Here is a 23,299-nt window from a genome sequence, read left to right on the forward strand (position 1 = left end):
AGAAGCATTTGCTTAGTTGAAATATTATTTGTATACCAAAATTAAAAAACATGGATTTGAGATGAAAATGTCTATATTTTCAGACCTCAGAAGATGATGATTGGAGAAAAATTGTTCATTTGGAAAATGAATTCAAAGATATTATTTGAGTTGGAGAGATTTGTTATTCCTATCATGATTTTGGTGCTGAGGTAGTTTTAGCTATGTATGTTTTGTATTACCTATGCAGATGTATTCAAAATGTATAGTGCTGTTTTACTTTATGGCAGGCAACCCTGCTGAACGCACTGCTGTGATCACTGCTGACAGTCGTGGATGGGGTGCTCACTGTTTGATCACTAATATCAGTAGCTCTAAATGATTTGTGTTGAACATCAGGAGTTCTTAGCTCTTATATATATATACTCTATACACTATGTGCCACAATAATCAAACATTACTTGCCAAGAACACTTCTTTACGTAAAATACCCATGTGTACATTCATATGTACAAATATCATATGTTGTTCCTGGATTTCATTTAGCAGGAAAGCAGACAGAGGATGACATTTACTGTGCCTGCCTCTCCAAGGCCCTGTGCCACGTCTCTACACCAGTTACTGTGGGTTTCTATGCACCATTTGGAAGCAGGGTCTACATGCTGTTGGACAGGATAACAAGTAAGTGTGGCTATATAAAGTAACAAAGCATGAATCATGAGCTTCGCTCCTATGGGTCTCATTGATGAATACTAGAGTACAAGATTGGATCACATGATTTTGTTCATACAAATGACATTATCAATAGCTGTTGGTTAATCATACAGTCCTGTGCTAATTTAATCAATTGGCCATCATGAGAGCTGGTAATCGGGGCAAGCTGACGGTAGGGTGTTATGCGATAACCTGTATGATTCTGAATAGGTGGGATTCTTGGGCTTCTTGGAAGGGGTTAGGTAATGGGGGAATGTGATGCCAGATCCCCTAAACAAGGCTCATATTGGGGCTTCTTGAGAATTGCCAGGTAATGGGAACCATCTTTATCCTTTGCACCAGTCTGTCAAGTGGCCTTCTTGAGTACTGATAAATTGTCAGGTAATGAAAGGAGATTCTGACATCTCTGTGTGAGATTGATTGGGTAGGGGTTTTGAGAGCTGACACATAATGTTGAATGATCCTCTATGATTTGCATCATGTGTCCTCCTTAAAATAGTGTAGTTAGGTGAAATACAATTGCTCTCTTGATATCCTCCATGTTGACTATGTTTATGTTATGTTATGTTAAAAAGACTTGTAAAGCACATAGTTGCCCCAGCAACTGGGCTTCCTCGCCCTAAAACATGAACACATGGTACTCATACAATACTATCACAGAAAGGGAGGAATCTAGTAATGGAAGAAACTAAGCTGTAAAAACCCATGCCTTAATCAATTTCCTGAAGCTGAGATGGTTTTGTGTTTCCAGAGGTAAAAGGGCAGTTTGTTCCATAAGGCCGGAGCCATGGCATGGAAGGAGTGCCCTCCTGCCTTTTTTCCCTCTTGTTCTGGGGAAGACAGCTAGATTGAGGTCAGCTAAGTAGAGGGGCCTGGATGGCAGGAAAGGTGTAAGTAGTCCCGCAAGGATGTGAGATCCTTGAGAATGTTGGATTTTGTTGGCATTGCACGGGGTTTTGAAATGCACACACATAATTTTGGAAGGGAAAAGAGCATCATAGCTGTGGAATTTTTAGTGATCTGGAGCCTTTTTGTGGCTGATTTGTTGGCCCCTAGGTAGATGACATTGCAATAGTCCAGACGTGACAGAATTAGTGATTGAATGATAGTCTGCATAATCAAGAGATTGGTTTGAGGCCTCTCAAGAGACCGAAGCAGGTACCTACAAGTGAGTGTCCTTGGAACTCAAAAGACAGTATAATCCATCCATAGGACTAGGCTCTTTATGACCAGTTTGGTCTTGGTCCAAAGCTTACCGGCCACCAGTGCTCTCCCTTGATGTGGGTGTGTTTTCTCAGAAGGAGGATTTCAGTTTTGCTAGTGTTTAGCTTTAGGCAGGTACTATTCATCCACTTTGCAATAGCAAGCATTCCTTTCTGAGGCTTGGCCATGTCCTGAGTTGCGTTAGCTCAAAGTAAAAGAATACGTTGGGTATGGTCCGCGCAAGATACCAGTGAGATCCCAAATGATTTCACGACATGTGCTAAACATTGAACATACATCTTAAGTAAGATCTAGCTCAGTGAGGAACCCTGAGGGACCCCATGTTGGAAAAATGTGAGATGTACATGGAGGAGATACTACTTGAAAGGAAAGCTGACTTAAAAGGATGTAAGCCAGGTTAGGACTGTCACTCGTATCCATGTATCATGTAATCTTTGCAGGAGCATCATTTGGGACACCGTGTGAAAAGCAGCGCTCAAATCCAGCAGATTAAGGGCCGATGATCTGCCTTCATCTAATGCATTGGAAAGTGTCTCTGTCATTGCTAAGAGTGCAAATTCTGTGCTATGAGAAGGTCTGAAACCATTTTGAGAAATGTCAAAAATGTTGTTCTTCTTCAGAAATTTTGTCAGTAAGCTATGGACATATTTCTCAGACACCTTGGCTAAAATAGGTAGGGAAGAGATCGAAAGATAGTTTTCTGGTTTGACTGGGTTGAGGGAAAATTTATTTAGCAGGGGTATTACTTTGATGTGCTTCCAGGCACTCAGCACTGTGGCAGAGATAAAAGAGAGATTGATTTTTTTTAAGGATGAAAGTAAGAAGTCTAGGAGTTTTAGGATAAGGTTGGCGTCGAATAGGATCATCGGGGAGCATGATTTTACTTGATTGCTGAGGGCATGTAGGGAGGCAGAATTGAGTGGGGGGGAATGCATTTAATTCGGCCCTCTGGGCTGAGACCTCCGACAGACAAACTCTTTCCAACGAAGCGAGCATATCGCTTGAAGAAAAGTGTGAGCAGATGTCATTGACTTTTCCAGCAAAGCAGTCTGCAAGTTTGTTGCAGTGACTGTTAGAAGCCTCAATGGGCTCAGTTGATAGAGACGGTTTCATTAGGTTGTTGACTAGGGTAAACATTTCTTTTGACGGATCCATACTATTGCAAATGTTGTTAGAGAAGAACCAAGCACAGGCTTTCTTGGTCATTTTATGGTAAGAGTTTAAGAATTTCTTATATTGCACTTTGACAGAAATTTCATAGCTCTTCCTCGAGGAACATTCAAGCACTTTGCAGCAGTTTTTTTTTTACAGCAAAATGAGTTTCATTGAACCATAGGGACAAGGGTTTCTTTTTGACAGGGCCTTGATGAGCAGGGATAAAAACTTCAAGGGTAGAGATCAGCCTAGTCTTTTGCTTGTTTTCGGCAACCTCCACATTAGAGTCTAACTGACGGTGATTAGTCTGGATATAATTCCCAAATTCAATTTCTGCCATTGTCTTTTCATGATAGTGTTGGTTGCCGTGGTGCTTTCTTGGAGGGCGCTATTGAGTGTCATAGTCGTGGACGTGGGCCACAGAGCAGAAACATATGATTTGCGTAAATTAGAGAAAATGGTGTCTAGAAGGTGGCTGGCGGAGTGTGTAGCTTCTAAAACTAATTGCGACAGTTGCAAGGCTGCTAGGTTCTCCAGAAAATTGCGAACTTCGCTGTCATGAACTGAGTCAAAGTGCAGCTTCTGATCACCAATAATACTGAAATTAGAGTGCTTTATCACTAGAGGGGCAAAGTAGTCTGTGAGTGCTTCTCTGGAAGCCTTAGGCAGGCTCGGCGGTCGATCAATTTGCAGCCCTGTGAAAATGAAGTTGTTGTTGAGGGAAATTCTGAACCAAGCACTTTCACTATCTTGAATTGTGCATGGTGCCAGCCAGCATCTAATAGCCAACTGATATACAGTGGCTATGCCGCCTCCTCTGCCATTGGCTCTGTCGACCAGGGGTAAGTGCTAATGCCGGCTCTGCTACTGTGAACTGCCCTAGCCAGGTTTCAGTAAGGAACAATATATCAGGTAGGTGGACTTTGATGATATAAAAAATATTAAATTGATGTCGAACTAAAGAGCGGCAGTTGATGCTAAATAGTTTGAAGGATGTGGAGCTGGAATTCATGAGTCTGTAGATGCAGTGGCACAGCATGTGTTTGGGTCAAAACCGCAAATGTTGGCCAAAATACCTCTTCCTTTATAACCCAAGAGAGCAAACAGTTATTGTGTGGAACTTGCCTTAGAGAAAAAAGCTTGGAAGTTGAGTAGACTATCCTATTTTTAGGAGAAGGGCCAGGGTATCTGGCCCCATCCAGGCGCGGATGGGCTTGCTTTTGGAGAGCCAGCGGCGTGTCTGCGCATCGGATCTCTTTTTAAGCTCAATGCCTTGATTGAGATTTGCCATGTGGTGGCAAACTAGATTGGTATCGAGAATTCAATTGATGGCCCCAAAGTGCAAATACATTGGATATTTGCAAAAACAGCCCGCTCTCCTCAAAACGGGTTTTGTAGTATATTTAGTATATTAAAAATCAAATTCAATCGTATTTAAAAACACAGCCCGCTTTCCCCAATTCCTAGTGCAGATTGAAGTGTGAAAACGTGGTCAGTTGCAATAAGCACAGCACAATTTTAAAAGATGAAGCTGTTTTAAAATATACAGAAGCAATAAAAGGAAAGGTTTTCTAAAATATAGGGGGAGACCTCTATAAAGTGTAGGAATTGTTACAGTACCATTAGCAATGGTGTTGCGTCCGCGCATCAGAGCTCTTTTTAATCTTGATGCCTCGATTGGGATTTTGCATGTGGCGGTATAGGTGAAATCTAGATAAAAAGAACTGCACATTAGTCCACATCATCAGAGGTAACAGTGGGTATGAGAAGATCTGGTGGGCACAAACTGATGAATGCATTATTCACAGTTATATACAGGTATGCTGCCCAGGGGGTAACTCATACTGTTGCTGCTGATTGGGTATCAACAAGGTGCACAGCATTTGATAGTTTAGGATCTTCTTGTGGTGTGAAGTAGACCTTTTGTGCAAGAATGTAGAGATGTCATGGCTCTCAGGTCCATGGTTAAGGTGTTTCAATATGGGAGTTCTCTGAAAGAGACAGTGCAGACTTGTATAGGATGAATAGGTGTCCAGAGTACCTAAAGTTGTTAGGTGTAGCAGGCAGGTGTGTAGCTAGAGCTGTTGCAGGTAAAGTTGGAGATGATAAGCCAGGCTGATTTGAGTACCTGGAGATACATTTAAAGCAGACCATGTACTTTGCCAAATGTCAGGCTTCTTGGTGGTGTTATAGAAGTTGTGGGTGGTTAACATCAGGGGCCGTATTATACATACGGTGCATTTTCTTTCATTGCGCTGGGCGTACCTTTTAAATGGTGCACCGGCACAATGATGTAAAATGCATCGTATAATGAGGAATGCGCTGCCGCCAGGCAGCCGTGAGCTCACGTTGCCCTAAGTGCAGCGCATTCATGTAAAAAACAGAGCGGCTGCTTTGAAGCTGCTCTGTGTTTTCACATTGCAGGCTGCAACCTACTGCACCTTGATGGGGAATAGAGATCCCATTGCAGGTGGGTGCAGTGAGTGTATGCACGCACCTGCAAGGGATTTCTGGGGGGGCCCTGGGAACCCCTTTGCCCCATCCAGAGGGATGCCATCAGGGGCTGTGGTCCCTTCTGTAATACCAAAGTGCCCCTAGGGTGCACAAAGCAGGCGCTAACGCCTGTTGCGCCCCTAGGACACTTGTATAATATGGTCCTAGATTGCAAAGAGCAAATATGGTTTAGAAGTTTTTTAACATTGGTAGAGGAGTGTTGAGGGTCACCAACGTAGAGAATACTGCAGTAATCCTGTTTATTCTGGACCAGAGTATTTATTTATTTATTTATTTATTTGCGTGTTTATACCGCGCTAGGATCACCTCCCGAAGGAGTATCTCCGCGCCTTTGGCGACCAAAAAAGAAAAGCAAATAGCGGACCCTAACCATAAACATAGATCAATTTTGAAAAAGGAATGTCTTTAATTGCTTCCTAAAAGGAAGGTGGTCCTTGCACTGTCTCAGAAACAGTGGGAGGCTGTTCCACAAGGTTGGACCAGCAACCGTAAGAGATCTTCCCCCTTGTCTTACTTTTCTAAATTTTGGAATCTGTAACAATGCCTGCTCACTAGATCTCAAAGAGCGTGTCGGTGTGTACCAGGAGAATTTCTTAATCAAATATGCTGGGCCATTTCCCTGTAGACACTTATGCATTGTACAGCAGATCTTAAACTTTACCCTCTGTTTGATGGATAACCAATGTAACTTCTCCAGAAGGGGTTTAGAGGGGGTGCGAGAGGGCTGGTTCAGGACCAGACGGGCAGCTGTATTCTGGACCACCTGGAGTCTAGAGACTACCGCTTCATTTGTTGACAGCAGCAACCCATTGCAGTAGTCCAAGCGACTCAATACTAGGGCCTGCACCAAAGTTCGCCTAGTAGAGTCTGGTAGTAGAGGAAATACCTTTCGTAGCATCCCGATGATATGGAAGCAGGAGCCCACCACTTGATTGCTATGATGTTTTAATGAAAGCTCCTGATCAAGTCGGACGCCAAGGTTTTTCACTACCTGCTTGGGCTCTGGAGCCGGGCCAAGATCTTGAGGCCACCAGTCTGGGGTCCACAGAAGTTTGGCCTCACCGAACAGCATCACCTCCGTTTTTGCAACATTACACTGCAGGAGGTTAGATGCCATCCAGTGTGCCACCGCCTTCATCCCCTGAGCAAAGGAGTTCCTGACCTCCACCGTAAGGGTCTCAAACGGAAAGAGGAGTTGGGTGTCATCTGCATATGACACAGGAATAAATCCATACGATCTCATGATGTTAGCTAGGGGAGTAGAGATTAGAGTCTTAGCAGCGTGATCGTCCAAATGCTAAAAGATGAAGGGTAGCAGTCATTGCACTGGAGATAAAATATATTAGTCTCCTGCATCCGTCAACAGTGTTCTGTGACATTCCTGGCTTGTGATGAGCCATATGAGGATGTTGATGAGGTATTTCAAAATGAGATAGCATTGTTGCAGTCGTGCAGGGGATGTACATTATCTCAGTTGAGCATAAGAAGAAGGACCAATCAATTTGTGGACGGTTGTGATAGGTGAGAGTAGGAAGTGAAAGATGGAAAGACAAGAATGTTTCAATATCAGCTGAAAACAGAAGTTACAGCAGCACAAGCAAGGACATGATGTGGCCAAGGTAGGTTGTGTGAAGTAAGAAGACAGGGGTTCCGAGGTCCGGTCCTTGAAGAATCTTACGTGGAGGTTGTGAAGAGATGGGAAAGATCCATGGGAAAGCAAGGCAATGGGCAGTTTTTTCTGGGCCCTTAATTGAGATATAGTCAGAGTTTCTAAAACAATAAAAACTCTTAATCAATGTCAAACAGGGATTCAGGAGACAACACTTCACAGTGACCAGCTGCGAAAAACATATCATTAATTGTAGAGTGGTCAATTAAATCATATAATTCTGCTTAAGAGTGGAAAAGTAAGCACCTGATTTAGAGGTGCACAGGGTACCTTGCAACAAATGTGATGGAGAACCTTGCCTGACTAACTGACGGTCTACCTGCTCTAATTTGAGTTAGGGAGACGATCATGTTTCAGACAGAGGTGCTCCTGCTTTTGGTCTGCCATTCAAACTCCTACACTGAGTCCTGGTGGAGAAGGGGCCGACCATGTAGGTGCATCAAACTGTATGACCTGTTTAGAGTGGATAGTCTAATGCACTTTCTTTCAGTTTCTCTGGTGGTTCCGAACTAAAAAAAATAAACATTTCCCCCAACATCCTCGGAGAAAACTCTCAGGGTCCCAGGCAGTGGCAGCCGCGACTAACAAAGGGTGGTGGACGGATGGGAGAGTGGGAGACCAAAAGCGGGGGACATGGAACAGGTAAATATTAATTTAAAAAACTTCCCTGACGCCGCCGGCTGCATGCCAGAGCATCGGTTTCTTTTTCGTTTGCTGGCTCTACGCCATGCAGTGGGGTGACGCTCCTCGGCCATTGCCGAGGAGCTGCCACTGATCTCAGGATCATTTTTTTGTCCTTCAAAAAGAAACTCCCACTTTGGGTGTTTGTTTTTGTAAAACAAAAAAGTCTGATGAGTAAATCTTAGCAGCCACCCATCATACTTTAGGTGCCTTAATTGACGCTACTGTGACATCTGCCACAGTCTAAATCAGGCACTAAGTAACTATGAAACTGTCACAGCTCAGAGGGTGGAGGAGCAGAAGCAGCTTTCCCTTCTGTGAACGCCCTTGCCAGGCACGTGTGTACTCTGGTGAGCTAAGGTGCGGCATGCTCTTGAGAATGGGTGTGGAAGTGCCATACCTGTGCTGGCAGAGGAAATTTCAGCCCTCGCGGTGGCCTGGTCTGTCTGCAGTGCATTTTAAGGAGGTAGGGTGGAACACTGCCTGATTAATGAGATGCAAAAGGATGGCTCTCAGGACCAGACCACTATTGCAGCAGCTGCTGCTGAGACAGGCTTGAAAACGATTCCTGTAAGTCATGCTTCCATATCCTATCCGCCATATTCTTTTAGAAGGTGCAAGCCATAGATACATGTCCTTCCAGTCTCAGTTACCCGCCGTGGTCTTTTGAGGGCAGCTTAAAATGACAGAAGATTGTCTGAAGGCTGTTCTACGGAGAGACAGAGATGCAGATTCACTGCTGATTGATGAGGGCACAAGCCCTTTCCATTTTTTCTTTCTCCTTTGTGTTTTTATTTGAATTATTTTTCTTTGCTTATTCTCTTATCTTCCCTGTTAGAATCCAGATTACTAAACTAAGGAGAAAAAAATGTAAACATGATGTGAGCCGGTGCTCTGCTCCTACTGAGTCCAAACAATCTAGGACAAAATGTACTAAACACTTCTGTGTTCGCAATTCCTGTGACACTCAAACTCCCATGGTCTGCAAAAACAAACATTTGGTGTGCGATGTACCAACCCACTTGGAGGGTCAGAAAAGCCTTTCTTGATCACAAATTTAGTGTTGCAGCCCATTGAGGGCTCTCTTATGGGAGATGATGTGGTCTCATGGCTAGACTGCCGACTGGGAATTCAAGGTTTGAGCCTCGGGGTCGCGTCTACTTCTGGGCAAATCGCTTAATCTCCCGATGCATACCCCCAAAAAAATAAAAGTGAATGTGTCCTTGTGTAACTTAATTGGTGCTCATGTAAAGCTCTCCAATACCTTTGGGTCCAGTTTGCACTATACAAATCTGCAAAAAAGACTAAAAAATGTTTTGGAGAATCACAGTTAGGTAAGGCATGATAGGGTAGTTTCTTGCACGTTCAAGTGAGATCAGTGGTTTGTGCCCCCAGTTGAGGATGCACATCTGTTACAAAGTTACCAACATCTGAAAGGAGGAGGCGACGGATTTGCACCGGGAAGACTGTCCTCAGGGGAACAGCTTCTCCTTTATGTATTGTGTCAAACAGCATCGGGAGGATGGCCTAGGGTACCATTTTATGTTCCTCGGAATGCCTTTTCCAAACGGGAAACATTTTTTTAAACAACACCTTTTCCTTTAAGGGACACAACCTACTTTGAATGTGAATGCAGGGACGGTGACCGGCTCTCACTTACAGGCCACCATCCGCTCCTTTGTAACCAAGCGCATAGGGTCCGAGTTACTGACCTGCTTAGTTAATATTCATCAGGCAAATCATTTTGCGACTCCTTGCGAATGGAAAGTTTGTGATGCAATCCATTAGCACATACGTCACATTGCAAATTAAATCTCTGTTTTCAAAACCAGTCAAAGTGCAATTTGCTCATGCCTGGATTGTGAACAGAGATAGTACATCAGGATCCTATTAGGTAAACTGGTACTTGTAGAATGAGCATTAGGGGCCAGATATATCATTCCATTTTGCGAGTCGCAAATTGTGAGGTTTTGTGACTCTCAATTTGCAACTAGAAAAATCGAAATTACAAAAGTTTCTCAAATACTGTTCACTAATCCTAATGGGGTGGCTAAAGACATACAAAATTAATAATAATGAGGCAGGTTGCAATTTGAGACCCATTCGGAAACTCGCATATCGCAGGGATGGTGGCCTGCTGGGGAAAGCAGACCACCATGTCTGTGTTTGCTTTTTAAATATAGCAATGGTTTTTTTTCTCAAATGCAACCCATTTTCCTTAAAGGAAAACAGGATGCAATTAAAATTAAAAAAATAAAAGCTTTCTTTTCATTTTTTGAAGGGCAAGTAGTGGTCCGTGGGACCACTTCCTGCACTTAAACATATTTTCGCATACATTCACTGTTTGTGAATGGCTTGCCACCGACTTGAAGTTGGAGGTAACTACGATTGTTTTGCCATCGCATTTGCTGTCACAAAATAATCATACATTCCTCTGTGACTCGCTATTAGGAAGGGACTCCCCTTCCTAATATCTATTCGCAGACCCCATTTTGCGAGTCGGTAATCGGTTACCGACTTGCAAAATAGGGTTTGTACATGCTATGGCCATTTTTAGCGGTCTCAAATGGTTTTCAAAGATATTTATGGCAGTATGTTTATTTTTTCCTAGCTATTGGTCATTACAGGAGTAAGACAATACCTTCATATTTTTACAGAATCTGAGAAATAGCATGATTTCAATCAGATTTACATTAAATTAATTCTGATATATTTTTGTTAAAATTACTAACTGCTTTTTTGGTGTGCTTGATTTCACATATCAGATTCTGTTTTCATGTGCCATCAAAATAGAAGAGAAATACACTATATATGTAAGGAGTTTGTGTGAAAGATCATGGTGTAACCATGTAATATAAGGAATAAAATACCCTCTGTCATACATTAAAAAGGTTTTGCAAATCATCTCAGATGTCAATAAGCCTGTTATGGAATTCATCATTCAGCCTTGTTCCTCTGTATGGTCATGGTACTCCTTGGTGACTTGCAATATCCCTATAATGGAAGGCAGAGGTTACTTTCTCTCATACATCATCAGACCTTTGCTTTAGTGCCCATGGTGCATCCTTTGCATCACCTGCTTAGAGATGAAAGGGGTCACTGATCGGTACAGAGAGTAGGTAAGGTACAGAGGCCACCTACTTATCAGTTGTGGAGAGGTCTAACTTGGAACAGGTGTCATAGTATGCGCACAACGTGACATTCACTCCTCGCCATTTCCTTTAATTTTCAACCCGCCATGCCCAAGAACTCTCAGAAACAGAGCATATTGTCCAGGGCGTAGTCTTTTTACCACATCAAACCAGGTAATTCATCTCAGACCGATAGAAGAAACCAACCATTTTGGATATATGAAATTATTCACAACATCATGCTTTAGCTGCATCAACCTGTCACAGGCATTAAGTGAATTAGGCACGACATTACACTTGCATTTCAGTTTGGCTGTACACTTTAACAGCAGTAACATGTCAAAAGCAGTAAGAAAATGATGCAGAACATTACACCTTGAGTTGAGCTTGGCCGCACAGTTGAACTTGGCCCACTTGGGCCGCCAAGCTCCCCTACAGCAAACAGTTGCATTACTTGCAATCCAGGGCAGCGCAGGGGGTCCCTGAACACAGGCAGCCTCCCCAAGATTCATCTCAATCCATAAGTGGCGGGTTAGGGCAGTAGAGTCAAGGACCACTGGCAGGCCGGTCCCCCCTCCCCGCCAACCCACTGCACACGTTGATCCTACCCCCTCCCGGGGTCAATCCAATCGCTGAACTTCCATTGTTGTGCCTTCCCCTTTGTTGTTAACTGTCAGTGCTCCGCTCTCTGCCGATGCCTCGTTCGTCTGCCGGGTGGGTGGGTGGATGGTCAACGAAGCGCCTCTGCAGCTTGTCGGAGGTCTGAGGGGACAAAGAAGCAGAATACTACAGAGCGCAGCCTTAAATAACTCGTCCAGGAATTCCTGCGCACCCTAATGACATCACCAGCCCTCCTCATTAAATTCACCCCCTTGTTAGACTGGAGGAGGCTCAGTCTTGTGGCACAACTAAGGACCTCCCTCCTCTAGGCACGGGGGGCGCTAGTTCATAGTATGCGCACAACGTGACATTCACTCCTCACAATTTCCTTTAATTCCCACCCTGCTATGCCCAAGAAGTCTCAGACACAGAGTATATTTTCCAGGGCGTAGCCTTTTTATTCACATCAAACCAGGTAATTCATCTCAGACCAATAGGAGAAACCATCTGTTTGGACATATAAAATTATTCACAACATCATGCCTTCCCCTTTGTTGTTAACTTTCAGTGCTCCGCCACAGGGTGAAAAGCTGCCCAGCGTCCTCGCCCTCCCCCCCTTGGCACTGACAGTGCTCCCTAATAGCCACCAGTATAATATGGTTAAAGAGCTTATGCGCATTTCCTGAAAGATGCACCCCTCTCTGCGGAACTGGTCCCTTTCACCTACTAGAGCAAGTTGTGCAAACTTGTACCTGTTGCGGCACCGCCAGGATTTCTATAATGAAATGGGTCAGCTCTACAGATGTCATTATTGCCTGAACAAACACACCCTCAGCCCATACTGCTTGAGCTTATGTGCATTTCCTATGAGATGCACCCCCTCTTTGCTGAACTGGTCCCTTTCACCTAGTAGCGCAAGTTGTACCAACTTGCACCTGTGCTGACACCCGCCAGGATTTCTATAATGAAATGGTTCAGCTCTACAGATGTTGTTATTGCCTGAACAGGGACACACTCAGCCCATACTGCTTGCGGTATTACTTCTGACCACATGTGTGAACAAGGCCTCCCTCAACGGATGCCTTCCCAATGACATTAGATCCTTCCCACCAGCGTCAAAGACTAAAGGGACTGAATGGAGAAATGGAGTTTGATTGTATAGCTTGTTTAAGCCAACCAGACAGAACCTGGAAAGTTACAAATGTTATCCTAATTAAGCATGGGCGGAAAATCCGTTTCGCTCGCGGATTTTGCGGATTTTCGGTAAATTCGCAATCCGCGAGATTCGCGAATCTCCCGCAAAATCCGCAAATCCGCGAGCAGCGGATTTTATGGCTTGCTCGCACTGTTCGCGTGAGTTCGCGGCTTCCCAGTACAACTTCGCGCCCCGCGAATAAGCACAAAATTGCAGAAATACGATCTTAGCAAAACTGAAACTACTTACCAGGTTCAAAAGTTCAGGCTCATCATTAGTAGCCATTTCCTGTAGTGCTTCCTGAGGGGCCCCTCCAGAGTTCAGTTGCCAGTTGCAACTATTATGTGACCCTGCTCTGAACCTCAGAATAGTTACACATATGCCACAAAGGTCCTGAATTACAGCTAAGGGAGACAAGCAGGAGCCAGGCTGGAAGTTCAAATCCATTAATCAGCCCCTAATTCATTATTGTCAGTTGGGGCAGGGCAGGTGTTGTAACTAATTTTGCAACAATGAAAGCACTTAGCAAGTGCAAAAGATCACTAATCAGGAAGCACTAAGGAAGCAGGTGCCAGCTAAAAAAATATTCTGTGACACATTAATCAGCCCCAAATTAATTCAGGTCACTTGAGGCAGGGAAGGTGTGCTTGCTTTGCCACAATAATGTACACTGACTGGACAACCAGAGGGTGCTGTGATGAAACAGAGGGTGGCATGGGTGGGCCAGAGGGTGGCATGAGTAGTCAGAGAGTGGCAGTGGTGACAGAGAGTGGCAGTGATGAAGAAGAGTGTCCCAAACAGGCTGGACACGTAGAAACAACAAGTTCGCGAAACTTGCGACCCGACAGGTAAGTTCGCGTTTGCGAAATTGTACAAAACCCTCGCGAACTGGCAGAAACCCGCGCGAACACACACAAAAAAAAAATCCGCAAATTCGCGAGAATTCGCGGATTTTGCGAATTGCGAATTCGCAAATCCGCAAAATTCGCGAACGCGAGATTCGCAAAATTCGCCCATGCATAATCCTAATGGCCATTAGGAAAAATTAGGCAAGGCAATCCACTTGAACTTTGCCTTGCCGTACCCTAGAACTTGGATTTTTTCATTTTGCCTCCTACAGACCCGTTTAGCTGCGCACATTGTGCCAGCCGACCACATGTACTACCAGAAATAGTTGAATTGCTTGACAAACCTGGGCCCGCATAGTAATTAGGCCCCTGGGGTACCTGCACATAGGGAAAATCCCGGCATTTGTACTCCGGCCAAATTAATGGACGTGCTGCTTTGCCACGGCACAAAAGAATGCCTACATTGACGTATGTGTACAGGGCTGGGCCCATTAATAGGGTGCTGGTTCCACCTCTGAAGTGCAAATGCGCAAGACAGAAACCCTAATTTATATCTATTTTCCACTAGTGTTGGCTTTATGTAAGAAAGGAAGCCTGAACAGTAAACCTCATCTTCCCCCTTGACCAGTCTCTGGCCCCCCAAATGTGGGACCCTGGCCCTAAATTTTGTGAGAATCACTACCCCAATATGAGAAAACTAAACTGTTTGGATATATACAATTATTCACAGCATCATGCTTTAGCCGCATCAATCTGTGAAGGCGTTAAGTAAATCAGGCACATTACCCTTGAACTTCAGTTTTGGCCGTACCCTTTAGCATCAACAACATGTCGAAGGCTGTAAGAAAATTAGGCCCCACCTTGCACTTGCCTTTGAGCTGGGCCTTACTATTGAACTTGACCGGCTAAGCCCACCAGGCTCTCCACTCAGCTACGTAAGTTGCACCGGTACGCCCCAAAGCACTACAGCGAACAGTTGCTTTACAAGAAAATTAGGCCCCACCTTGCACTTGCCTTTGAGCTGGATCTTACTATTGAACTTGACCGACTCAGCCCACCATGCTCTCCACTCAGCTATGCACGTTGCGCCGGCAGGCCCCACGGCGCGACAGCGAACAGTTGCTTTACTTGAACTCCAGGGCATCGCATACCGCACCAATCCACCAGGGGTGCCTGAACACAGGCAGCCTCCCAAAAATGGAATTGGGTGGGAAGTAATTTAATTGTAATGAAGTTAATATTTGTTTTTATTTACATGTATTGATAATTAATTGATAATTAATTATTTATTGGTATTTAATTTATTAATTGGTAATCATTTTTTTATTGGTAATTAATTGTTATTGATTGGTCATTATTTTTAATAAATTTTTTCTTGGTATTGATAACTAATGTAATCTTATTTTAATATTAAATAATGTCTTTCCCTACTGTTGCACTCTCTAGAGTGGGAATAGTAATTTTTACCCCTACGCTATCCAACGTTTTCCCTACTGTTGCACTCTCTGGAGTGGGAATAGTAATTTTTACCCCTACACTATCCAACGCTTTCCCTACTGTTGCGCTCTCTGGAGTGGGAATAGTAATTTTTACTCCTACGCTATCCAACGTTTTCCCTACTGTTGCACTCTCTGGAGTGGGAATAGTAATTTTTACCTCTACGCTATTCAATGATTTCCCTACTGTTGCACTCTCTGGAGTGGGAATAGTAATTTTTACCCCTACGCTATCCAACGCTTTTCCTACTGTTGCACTCTCTGGAGTGGGAATAGTAATTTTTACCCCCCCCCTATCCAACGCTTTCCCTACTTTTGCACTCACTGGAGTGGGAATAGTAATTTTTACCCCAACGCTATCCGACGTTTTCCCTACTGTTGCACTCGTTATTAATTACCATAAAATATGTTATTTTAATTATTATATTTTATTTATTTTTATATTTATATATGTTTATTTATATATTTATGTCAAAATATTTGTATTAATGTTCTAAATATTTTTCACTCTCTGGAGTGGAAATAGTAATACCCCCGCTATCCAACTCTTTCCCTACTGTTTTACCCCCACCCCCCGCTATCCAACGCTTTCCCTACTGTTGCACTCACTGGAGTGGGAATAGTCATTTTTACCCCTACGCTATCCAACGTTTTTACTACTGTTACACTCGTTATTAATTACAATAAAATATATTATTTTAATGATTATATTGTATTTATTTTTATATTTATATATTTTTATTTATTTATTTATGTCAATATATTTGTATTAATGTTCTAAATATTTTATAATTAAGATGAATAATTATTTTATAATATTATTAAGTAAATTTATAATAAAACATTTTTTTTTACATTTTATTTTTTACATTTTAAGCTTTTTTACATTATTTTAATTATGTTTTATTTAATTATGTTTATTATTTCTTTACATTCCTAGTATTTTTAATACATTAAAAAAATTCGATATTTTAGTTAACTATATTTTAACATTCTATATTTTGGGATCAATATTTTAGTACTTTCCTGTATGTAGATAGGCATCTATATTCTGTCCCTTGATATTTTGGCGTCAATATTTTGATAATTCGATATTTTGTCCCTCAATATTTCAATACTGAACCGCCTGAAATAACAACATTTAATACCACTTCTATGTGGCGCGAAGGCACATTTAACGCATAACAGTACATCCTGATTACTAAACTATACACTAATACTAAACGCTTCGCCTAGGCCCCCTCAAACCTCCTGTGCCACACTGCACACTGTCGACCGGAAACCTCGATCCCCTTCAACGACGCGCCTTTACAAAGCGGCAGAATACTCAGGGGTCCAGCCTTAAATAACTTGTCCAGGAAGTCATGCGCACCCTAATGACATCAGCAGCGCTCCTCGTTAATTTCACCCTCTGGAGGAGGCTCAGTCTCGTGGCACAACTAAGGGCGGCCCTCCTCCAGGCGCGGGGGGGGCGGTTCAGGAACTCAAATTATCCAGTGTCCGGGTGGATATGGTGGCAGAAGATATTCCCCTGCTTTTTATTACATATTTACAATCATTTGTGACAGGCGTCGTAAACATTTCTAACACGTTTGACTGCTGTTCATTCATGCATGCATTACCTCCACATACCTCATTCCCCGAATTCAGGCCAACTTGGCAGACATAAAAATCCTCTATCTCTTCGTAAGTGCAGGAAATGAGGGGGATCTAACCAGCTCCTGGATCTGCCACTATTAATGAGCTTGGCCTGGAATCGGGGCTGGGCCCAGGGAAATATGCTGAATTCCTTCTGGTGTAATTTTCTGACAAATGAACACATTGAGAAGTGCCCACATACTGTCTGCTTTGCCTTTGGAGCAGCAACATGCAGGCAGCGAGGCTTTCCTATTTACTCTTCCAGCGGTGCCAATTTGGAGGGAACTACTGATTGCATCTGACATGGGGACCCCCCCACTCTATCATCATGACCACACATCATTGAATAAACAGCATGAGACTAATATTTTCTGACATTACATAACTCAAATACACACAAATCACATAGGCACGCTTATTTACAAAATTGTACAAGCTTCTTTTCCCAATGCATAATGAGCTAGACATCAAGTTACCTAGAGCTACCCCCTCCTTTCCAAAATTCAAAAGCCGCCTAAAAGTCCTTTACCTCAACCGTGCCTTTCCTAACTCAATTACGTGACTCACACGCTTCCACCTGGCAGTCACCTGACATCGCGCTCCTACTGCCTACCTCATACCCTCTCCCCAACCCATGGCCGGGGCTCATCACCGCTAGGAGAAAACTTCAGCATAAAACTTTGTCTATGCATCGAGAATACCTCTTGACCTCTCTACCTCAATGGCGCACCTCGGAGCCTTGGCCTCGCTCCCTCAACGTCGCACATCAGGCGCTCATCACAATTGTATTCTCTGAACACATGATTATGTATAATGTGTTCTATTATCGTGTATCTGACTTCTCTCCATCCTGCTGTAAAGCGCTCCGATAACCTCGGGTCTGGCCAGCGCTATAGAAAACTTCTTAAATAAAATAAATAAATAAATAACCCAGCCCCTCCCTGTGCATCAAATAATTTTTGTGAACTCATGGTTTGACGCATATGTTCCCTCTTGCACCACTAACTCTTCTAGACACGGCAAAGGCCCCACCTCAGAGGAAAATAGGACGGTTCTTATGCGAACCGATGGTACCCCCAGCACGTGAAGGAGAGATGTGCTAGTCAACTGGGCCATAACATGGTCCCTTTGTGCTGATTGCATCCTCTGCCACCCCAAAGGGCCATGAACATTTTGATCAACCATCAGGAATGTAAGACTAGTAAAGCCCGCGTAAATGACTGACCCACCCTCCAATAAAAGTAAAAAGGTTTTTAATATGCTGCAAACACCCACTCTGAGGGCCATGTGAAACTGGTATCACATGTGCCTTATTTCCTATGAGATGTCAAGGTGACCAGAAGTGTCAGTGCCAACTATAAATTCACCTCGGTAAAGGCCAGCGTGGTTCACGTACCATCTGCCCCCCAACAAGCTGCAACATAAATTGAGAGGAAAATTAAAACAGCTCATTCACAAACATGGTATTACCTGCAAGGGAAAAATGCACCCCAACGTGTATTAAAATCTTACCCCCTTACCCCCATGAGGTATGCATATAAGTTGAGGTGTCTTCAGAAGCCTTCCCATCTCTTCTGTCCAGGCGCTTTACAGATTCGTTAAGAGCTGAACTGAGAGAACGCCAAGCCACACCTGCCTTGGGACTATGTGAGACCATGCTATACCTGCATCAGGAACACCTGCATATAACTATGACATTTCTGCAATTAATAATTCCAACAGATACCGGCAACCATGTTCAACTAGATCATTACCTTCCAAGAGGGGAATAACCAGAACCGGAGGCATACCCCCCCTCAACAACCTTCACAACCGTTCTCTGATTCTTGAGGTGCAAGCTTCCTTGGCCATATCACCTCATCCCGAAGCCAGATTCACTGGCTCGCTCAGCAAAGTAACAAAGTTGAAACATCACCCAGGCCCTCGGGCGTGGCTTGGACGCCGATCGGGATGGCGGCGTGAGCTCGCAGCTCCGCGCGGAATCCCGCTAATTCTCCTGTTTTCGGAACCCTAGGCGACCCGGAGACGACGCTCCTGTCCTCTGAAGTGTAAGGGGACAGCTGGGCACAATCGAAGAGTCGCTGGGGGACTGCTGGCCCCGAGAAGATCGTGTTGAGGAGGCGGCCGAGGTGTTGCCGAGGGTGCGAAGAAAATGGCGGCGAGGAGGTCGGACGGCCCCAAACTTCAGCCCTGAGCCAAGTTGTCGCCGACTGGCAAGAGATCCTGCAATCGGCTGATTGAGGCACTAGGATCGGTGGTGCTGTGTCCTGGGACCAGGGGACGCTGACTTGATTCGCCCAGAGCTTGGGGACCCTCGTTGGCCACCGCCCTAAGACTCATCCTTCCCCCCTCAGGCTTCCGAGGGGGGCGGCGGAACGGAGCTCGTCTAACTGGTCATTGCTCCTGAGAGCGTCGGTGGGGACATTGCACGGCCCGGTGCCCGGAGACTGGCACGGAACTACGGGCGCCAGCGCAAAACGGGCTCCTGGACCTGTGACGCAGCACCCTAGGATGGCGGCGATCGGAGAGCCGGTGGCTGAGAGACGAGCTGAGGGGGACTCGGCGACATCAACTCGGCTGGGCGAGAGTCCCTCCCCGGAGCTCGACCAAGAACAGCGGCTGAACCGGCGTTTGGATGCCATACTTGATGTGATCACCTCAACTAAGGAAGCGTTGCATCAAGACATTGCCCAAGTGGCCACGGGCCTGGGGCTGCTACGTGCGGATCATGCGCAGCTAGCGGACAGGGTCAAGGACCATGACCAACTGTTGCTGGACCTGAAGCCCTCGGTGGTGACCGCAGAGCATAGGATCACGGACATATTGGCCCGGCTGGACTCGCTGGAGCGGAGGGCGGAGGATGCCGAAGGCCGCAATAGACGGAACAACGTGCGGGTCGTAGGCCTGCCGGAACGGATTGAGGGGGAGGATGCGGTGGCCTATATGGAGAACTGGTTCCGCACTGTGGTAGCGCCGGAGGGGCTTACTCCTTTTTTCACTCTGGAGCGAGCTCACCGGGTACCTGCCCGCCCGCCGGGGCTTGGCCGCCCCCCCCCCGACCGATGGTGGTGCGGCTCCTCCATTACAAGGACCGGGATCTCCTCATCCAGCAGGCCAGGATGTCGGGCCCGTATGAGGTGGAGAACAGTAAGGTTACAATCTTCCCGGACTATACTCAAGCGGTCCAGAAGAACAGGGCATCGTTCCTAGCGGTGAAGAAGGAGCTCAGGGAGGAAGGCATCCAGTACTCCTTGCTCTACCCGGCTAAGCTGCGGATCATTATGGATGGCTCTACGCACTTTTTTCAGACTCCGGATGAAGTTTGGCAATGGCTGGAGTCGTATAGAGCGGGGACGGACAGGTCGCATAAAAGTATGCGAGACCAACCCAAGCAGCCCCGGGTGAGGCAATCACAACGCATCAGATCCCGCAACAGGCGCCAGCGGGAGAAACGGGAGGCTCAAATGGCGGCGGAGAAGAGGGATGCGCTCGCAGCGACAGCGGCCATTACAGGGTCGCAACAGAACAGTGAACGGGCAGAAACGGACTCGGGAGGGGAAGGAAGCAGGACGGGAGAGGAACTCTCAGAGGCGGAAAGTTCGAAGGGGCCGATAGTGACCCCACAGACATCGGATAGTATCTTCTGCGGCTGAGATTGAATTGGGACTAGATCGAGACTTCATGGTAGGGTGGTATCCTGTTGATGGAGGGCGGGATGCCGGGTGGGGGAGCTGTGTGCTTCGGAGGGGATGAAGGCGCGGGGCGCGGGCTCCGCTTGCTGGGGTCGGCGGTGACTCACCCCCCTTGGGCCCTTAAGGCCGACTGTGGTGGAGACCACAGGGTAAGTGTGCGAGGCGTTGGTTCAAGGTTTGGATGGGGGCGGACATTGGGTTCGTGTGCTCTGTCCTGGGGAGAGGGGTTTGGGAAGTTTTTCTGTTTTGGGTATGTTTGGGGGGGGCAACTGCATTGGGGGGGCTATGAACCATCGTTATTTGAATCGGACTGTACGAAGCTGGAATGGGGACATTACCTAATTTGAAATGCCTGACGTGGAATGTCCGGGGGCTGCGAACTATGGTGAAACGTCACAAAGTCCATGCCTATCTAGTACGCAGGGGGGTTCAGATTGCTATGCTCCAGGAGACTCATCTCACTTAAAAAGAGTGCGCTGCCCTGCAGAAAAGATGGCGGGTCCAGGTGTTCGGCACCACTTACTCAGCGTATGCCAGGGGGGTGTTGATCTGGGTGAGGGCGGGGATACCCTTTCAAGTGCTGAATCAAGTAGTGGATCCGGATGGCCGGTTTGTGGCGGTGGAGGGGAGGTTGTATGGACGGGATGTGGTTTTCTGCTGTGTATATGCACCGAATACTGATCAATCTCGATACTTTGATAGCCTCTCGGGGTCCTTGGCCTCCTTCCTGGCGGGCCCGATAGTGTTAGGGGGGGACTTCAATTCGATCACGGATGTGGCTCTGGATAGGTCCCATCCCCCCCTGGTGGACTCCCCGGTGCGCAGGTTGGCTGCGCACAGGAAGGACTGGCAGGATAGATGGGGGTTGCTAGATGTCTGGAGGGAGCGGCACAGGGGAGCCAGGGATTATTCCTTTTATTCTGCTCTCCATGATCTGCATGTCAGGATTGATTCGGTGCTCTGCGGTGGATCCCTAGCCCCATTGATTTCCCATGCGGAGTACCTGGCTAGGACTATTTCTGATCATAACCCCCTATTGGTACACATTCAGTGGCAGAGAGAGCGCTCAGTGATACCAACATGGCGGCTTCGGCCGGAGACGCTTGAGGATTCTGTGTTCAGTGACGCGGTTCGGCAAGGCATATTTCGGAGTGAATGAGGGCACGGCCACGAGTAGGTCCACTGAATGGGATGCGATGAAAGTGGTGGTGAGAGGGGTGTGTTTGGGTAGGTTCTCGAATGTTCGCACGACTGTGTTGAACGACCTCACGAAAGCGGAAGAAACTTTGAGGGACTTGGAGCGCCGCAGGCCGGCTAGGCCAGATTTACAGACCCAGTTATTGGAAGCGAAGGAAGTGGTTGCCACTGAGACGGAACGTTTGAGGTGCTATGACTACAGGCAGTATATCATCAGGGCACATGCAGAAAGGGACAAGGTGGGTACCCTTTTGGCCAGACTAGCTAACCCGGAACTTAGGGGCTGCCCAATCCTCAGCATTGGTAGTGCACAGGAAGACATGGTGTACTCCCAGGCAGCGGTATTGGAACGTTTTAGGGGGTATTATGAGGAATTGTACCAGAGTCAGTTGGGAGTGGAGGTTCAGGACATTGCGGAATACTTGGGGGAGAGGCAGCTTCCGGTTCTGGACGAGGAGGACGCGAAGGAGCTGGGTAGCCCGATCACGCTCACAGAAATACGAGTGGCCATCAAACATATGGCCCGCAACAAAACGCCCGGGGTGGACGGACTGCCGATTGAATTTTATCAACAGTATGTGGATAACTTGGCTCCCAGGCTGCTGGTGGTGTATACGGAAGCTTTCGAGGCTGGGGTACTGCCTGGGTCCATGCGGGAGGCCTTGATTGTACCGCTCCTAAAACCTGGCAGGGATGCCGCGGATGTGAGGTCTTATCGCCCGCTATCCATGCTGACGGTAGATTATAAGATTCTGAGCCGAATCCTAGCCACCAGGCTGGCCCCACATATGACGGGCCTGGTACACAGGGACCAGGCCGGGTTTATACCCACGAGGAGCACGGCGCTGAATATCCGCCGCCTAGTGGGGATAATGGACGCCATCTTGGACGGGGAGGGAGCTCCGGCGGTCCTGTCCGTAGACATCGAGAAGGCCTTTGATAGTTTGGAATGGTCCTTCCTGGATGGAGTGTTAGAGAGGTTTGGCATGGGCGAGGGGTTCCGTAGGTGGACGAGGGTCTTATATACCTCGGCGACGGCGACAGTGCGTTTGGGCGGCCTGGTGTCTGCGGCGTACCCGGTGGGCAGGGGCACACGACAGGGTTGTTCTCTGTCCCCCTTATTGTTTGCTCTGGCGATGGAACCCTTGGCGGTCCATGCGAGGTCAGGTGACAGGTACGCGGGGATAGCCAGCGGCGGGCAGTGGCATTACATATCGCTATATGCGGACGACTTGCTCCTGTACCTCGCTGACACCTCGCGGGCATTGGTCGGAGCGATGGATCTACTGTCTGAGTTCGGCCGGCTGTCGGGCCTTAAGGTCAATTGGGCGAAGACTTGTGTGTTCCCGCTGCGAGCGGGATCGCTAGACCCTGGCGGCGACTTGGGCGTGGTGTGGGAGCCCTCTTGCTTCACCTATCTGGGTGTTCGCATCTACCACGCGACTGCGGACTTATTGGAGGGCAACATTGGTCGCTGTGTCCGGGCACTGAGGGGCAGCTTGTCTTTCTGGTCGACCCTCCCGCTGACGGTTCTGGGTAGGATTGCACTTTTGAAAATGGTGGCGC

At 46.4% G+C, this 23,299-nt stretch overlaps 1 protein-coding gene across 2 annotated transcripts in view; it reads left to right on the plus strand.

Annotated features, from left to right (window-relative positions):
* Positions 1-23,299, plus strand: part of LOC147672551 (NTPase KAP family P-loop domain-containing protein 1-like) — a 112,315-nt gene that overhangs the window by 71,347 nt on the left and 17,669 nt on the right. Inside the window, exon 3 of one of the 2 annotated variants that reach the window (XM_086947971.1) lies at positions 526-660. In XM_086947971.1, the coding sequence (XP_086804097.1) occupies positions 526-660 (135 nt within the window). The remainder of the gene's footprint in view (positions 1-525; positions 661-23,299) is intronic. The other variant, XM_086947972.1, reaches the window with a different exon arrangement.

This window comes from Lissotriton vulgaris, unplaced genomic scaffold, assembly GCF_964263255.1.
Source record: "Lissotriton vulgaris unplaced genomic scaffold, aLisVul1.2 SCAFFOLD_1104, whole genome shotgun sequence".
NCBI classification, from domain to species: domain Eukaryota; kingdom Metazoa; phylum Chordata; class Amphibia; order Caudata; family Salamandridae; genus Lissotriton; species Lissotriton vulgaris.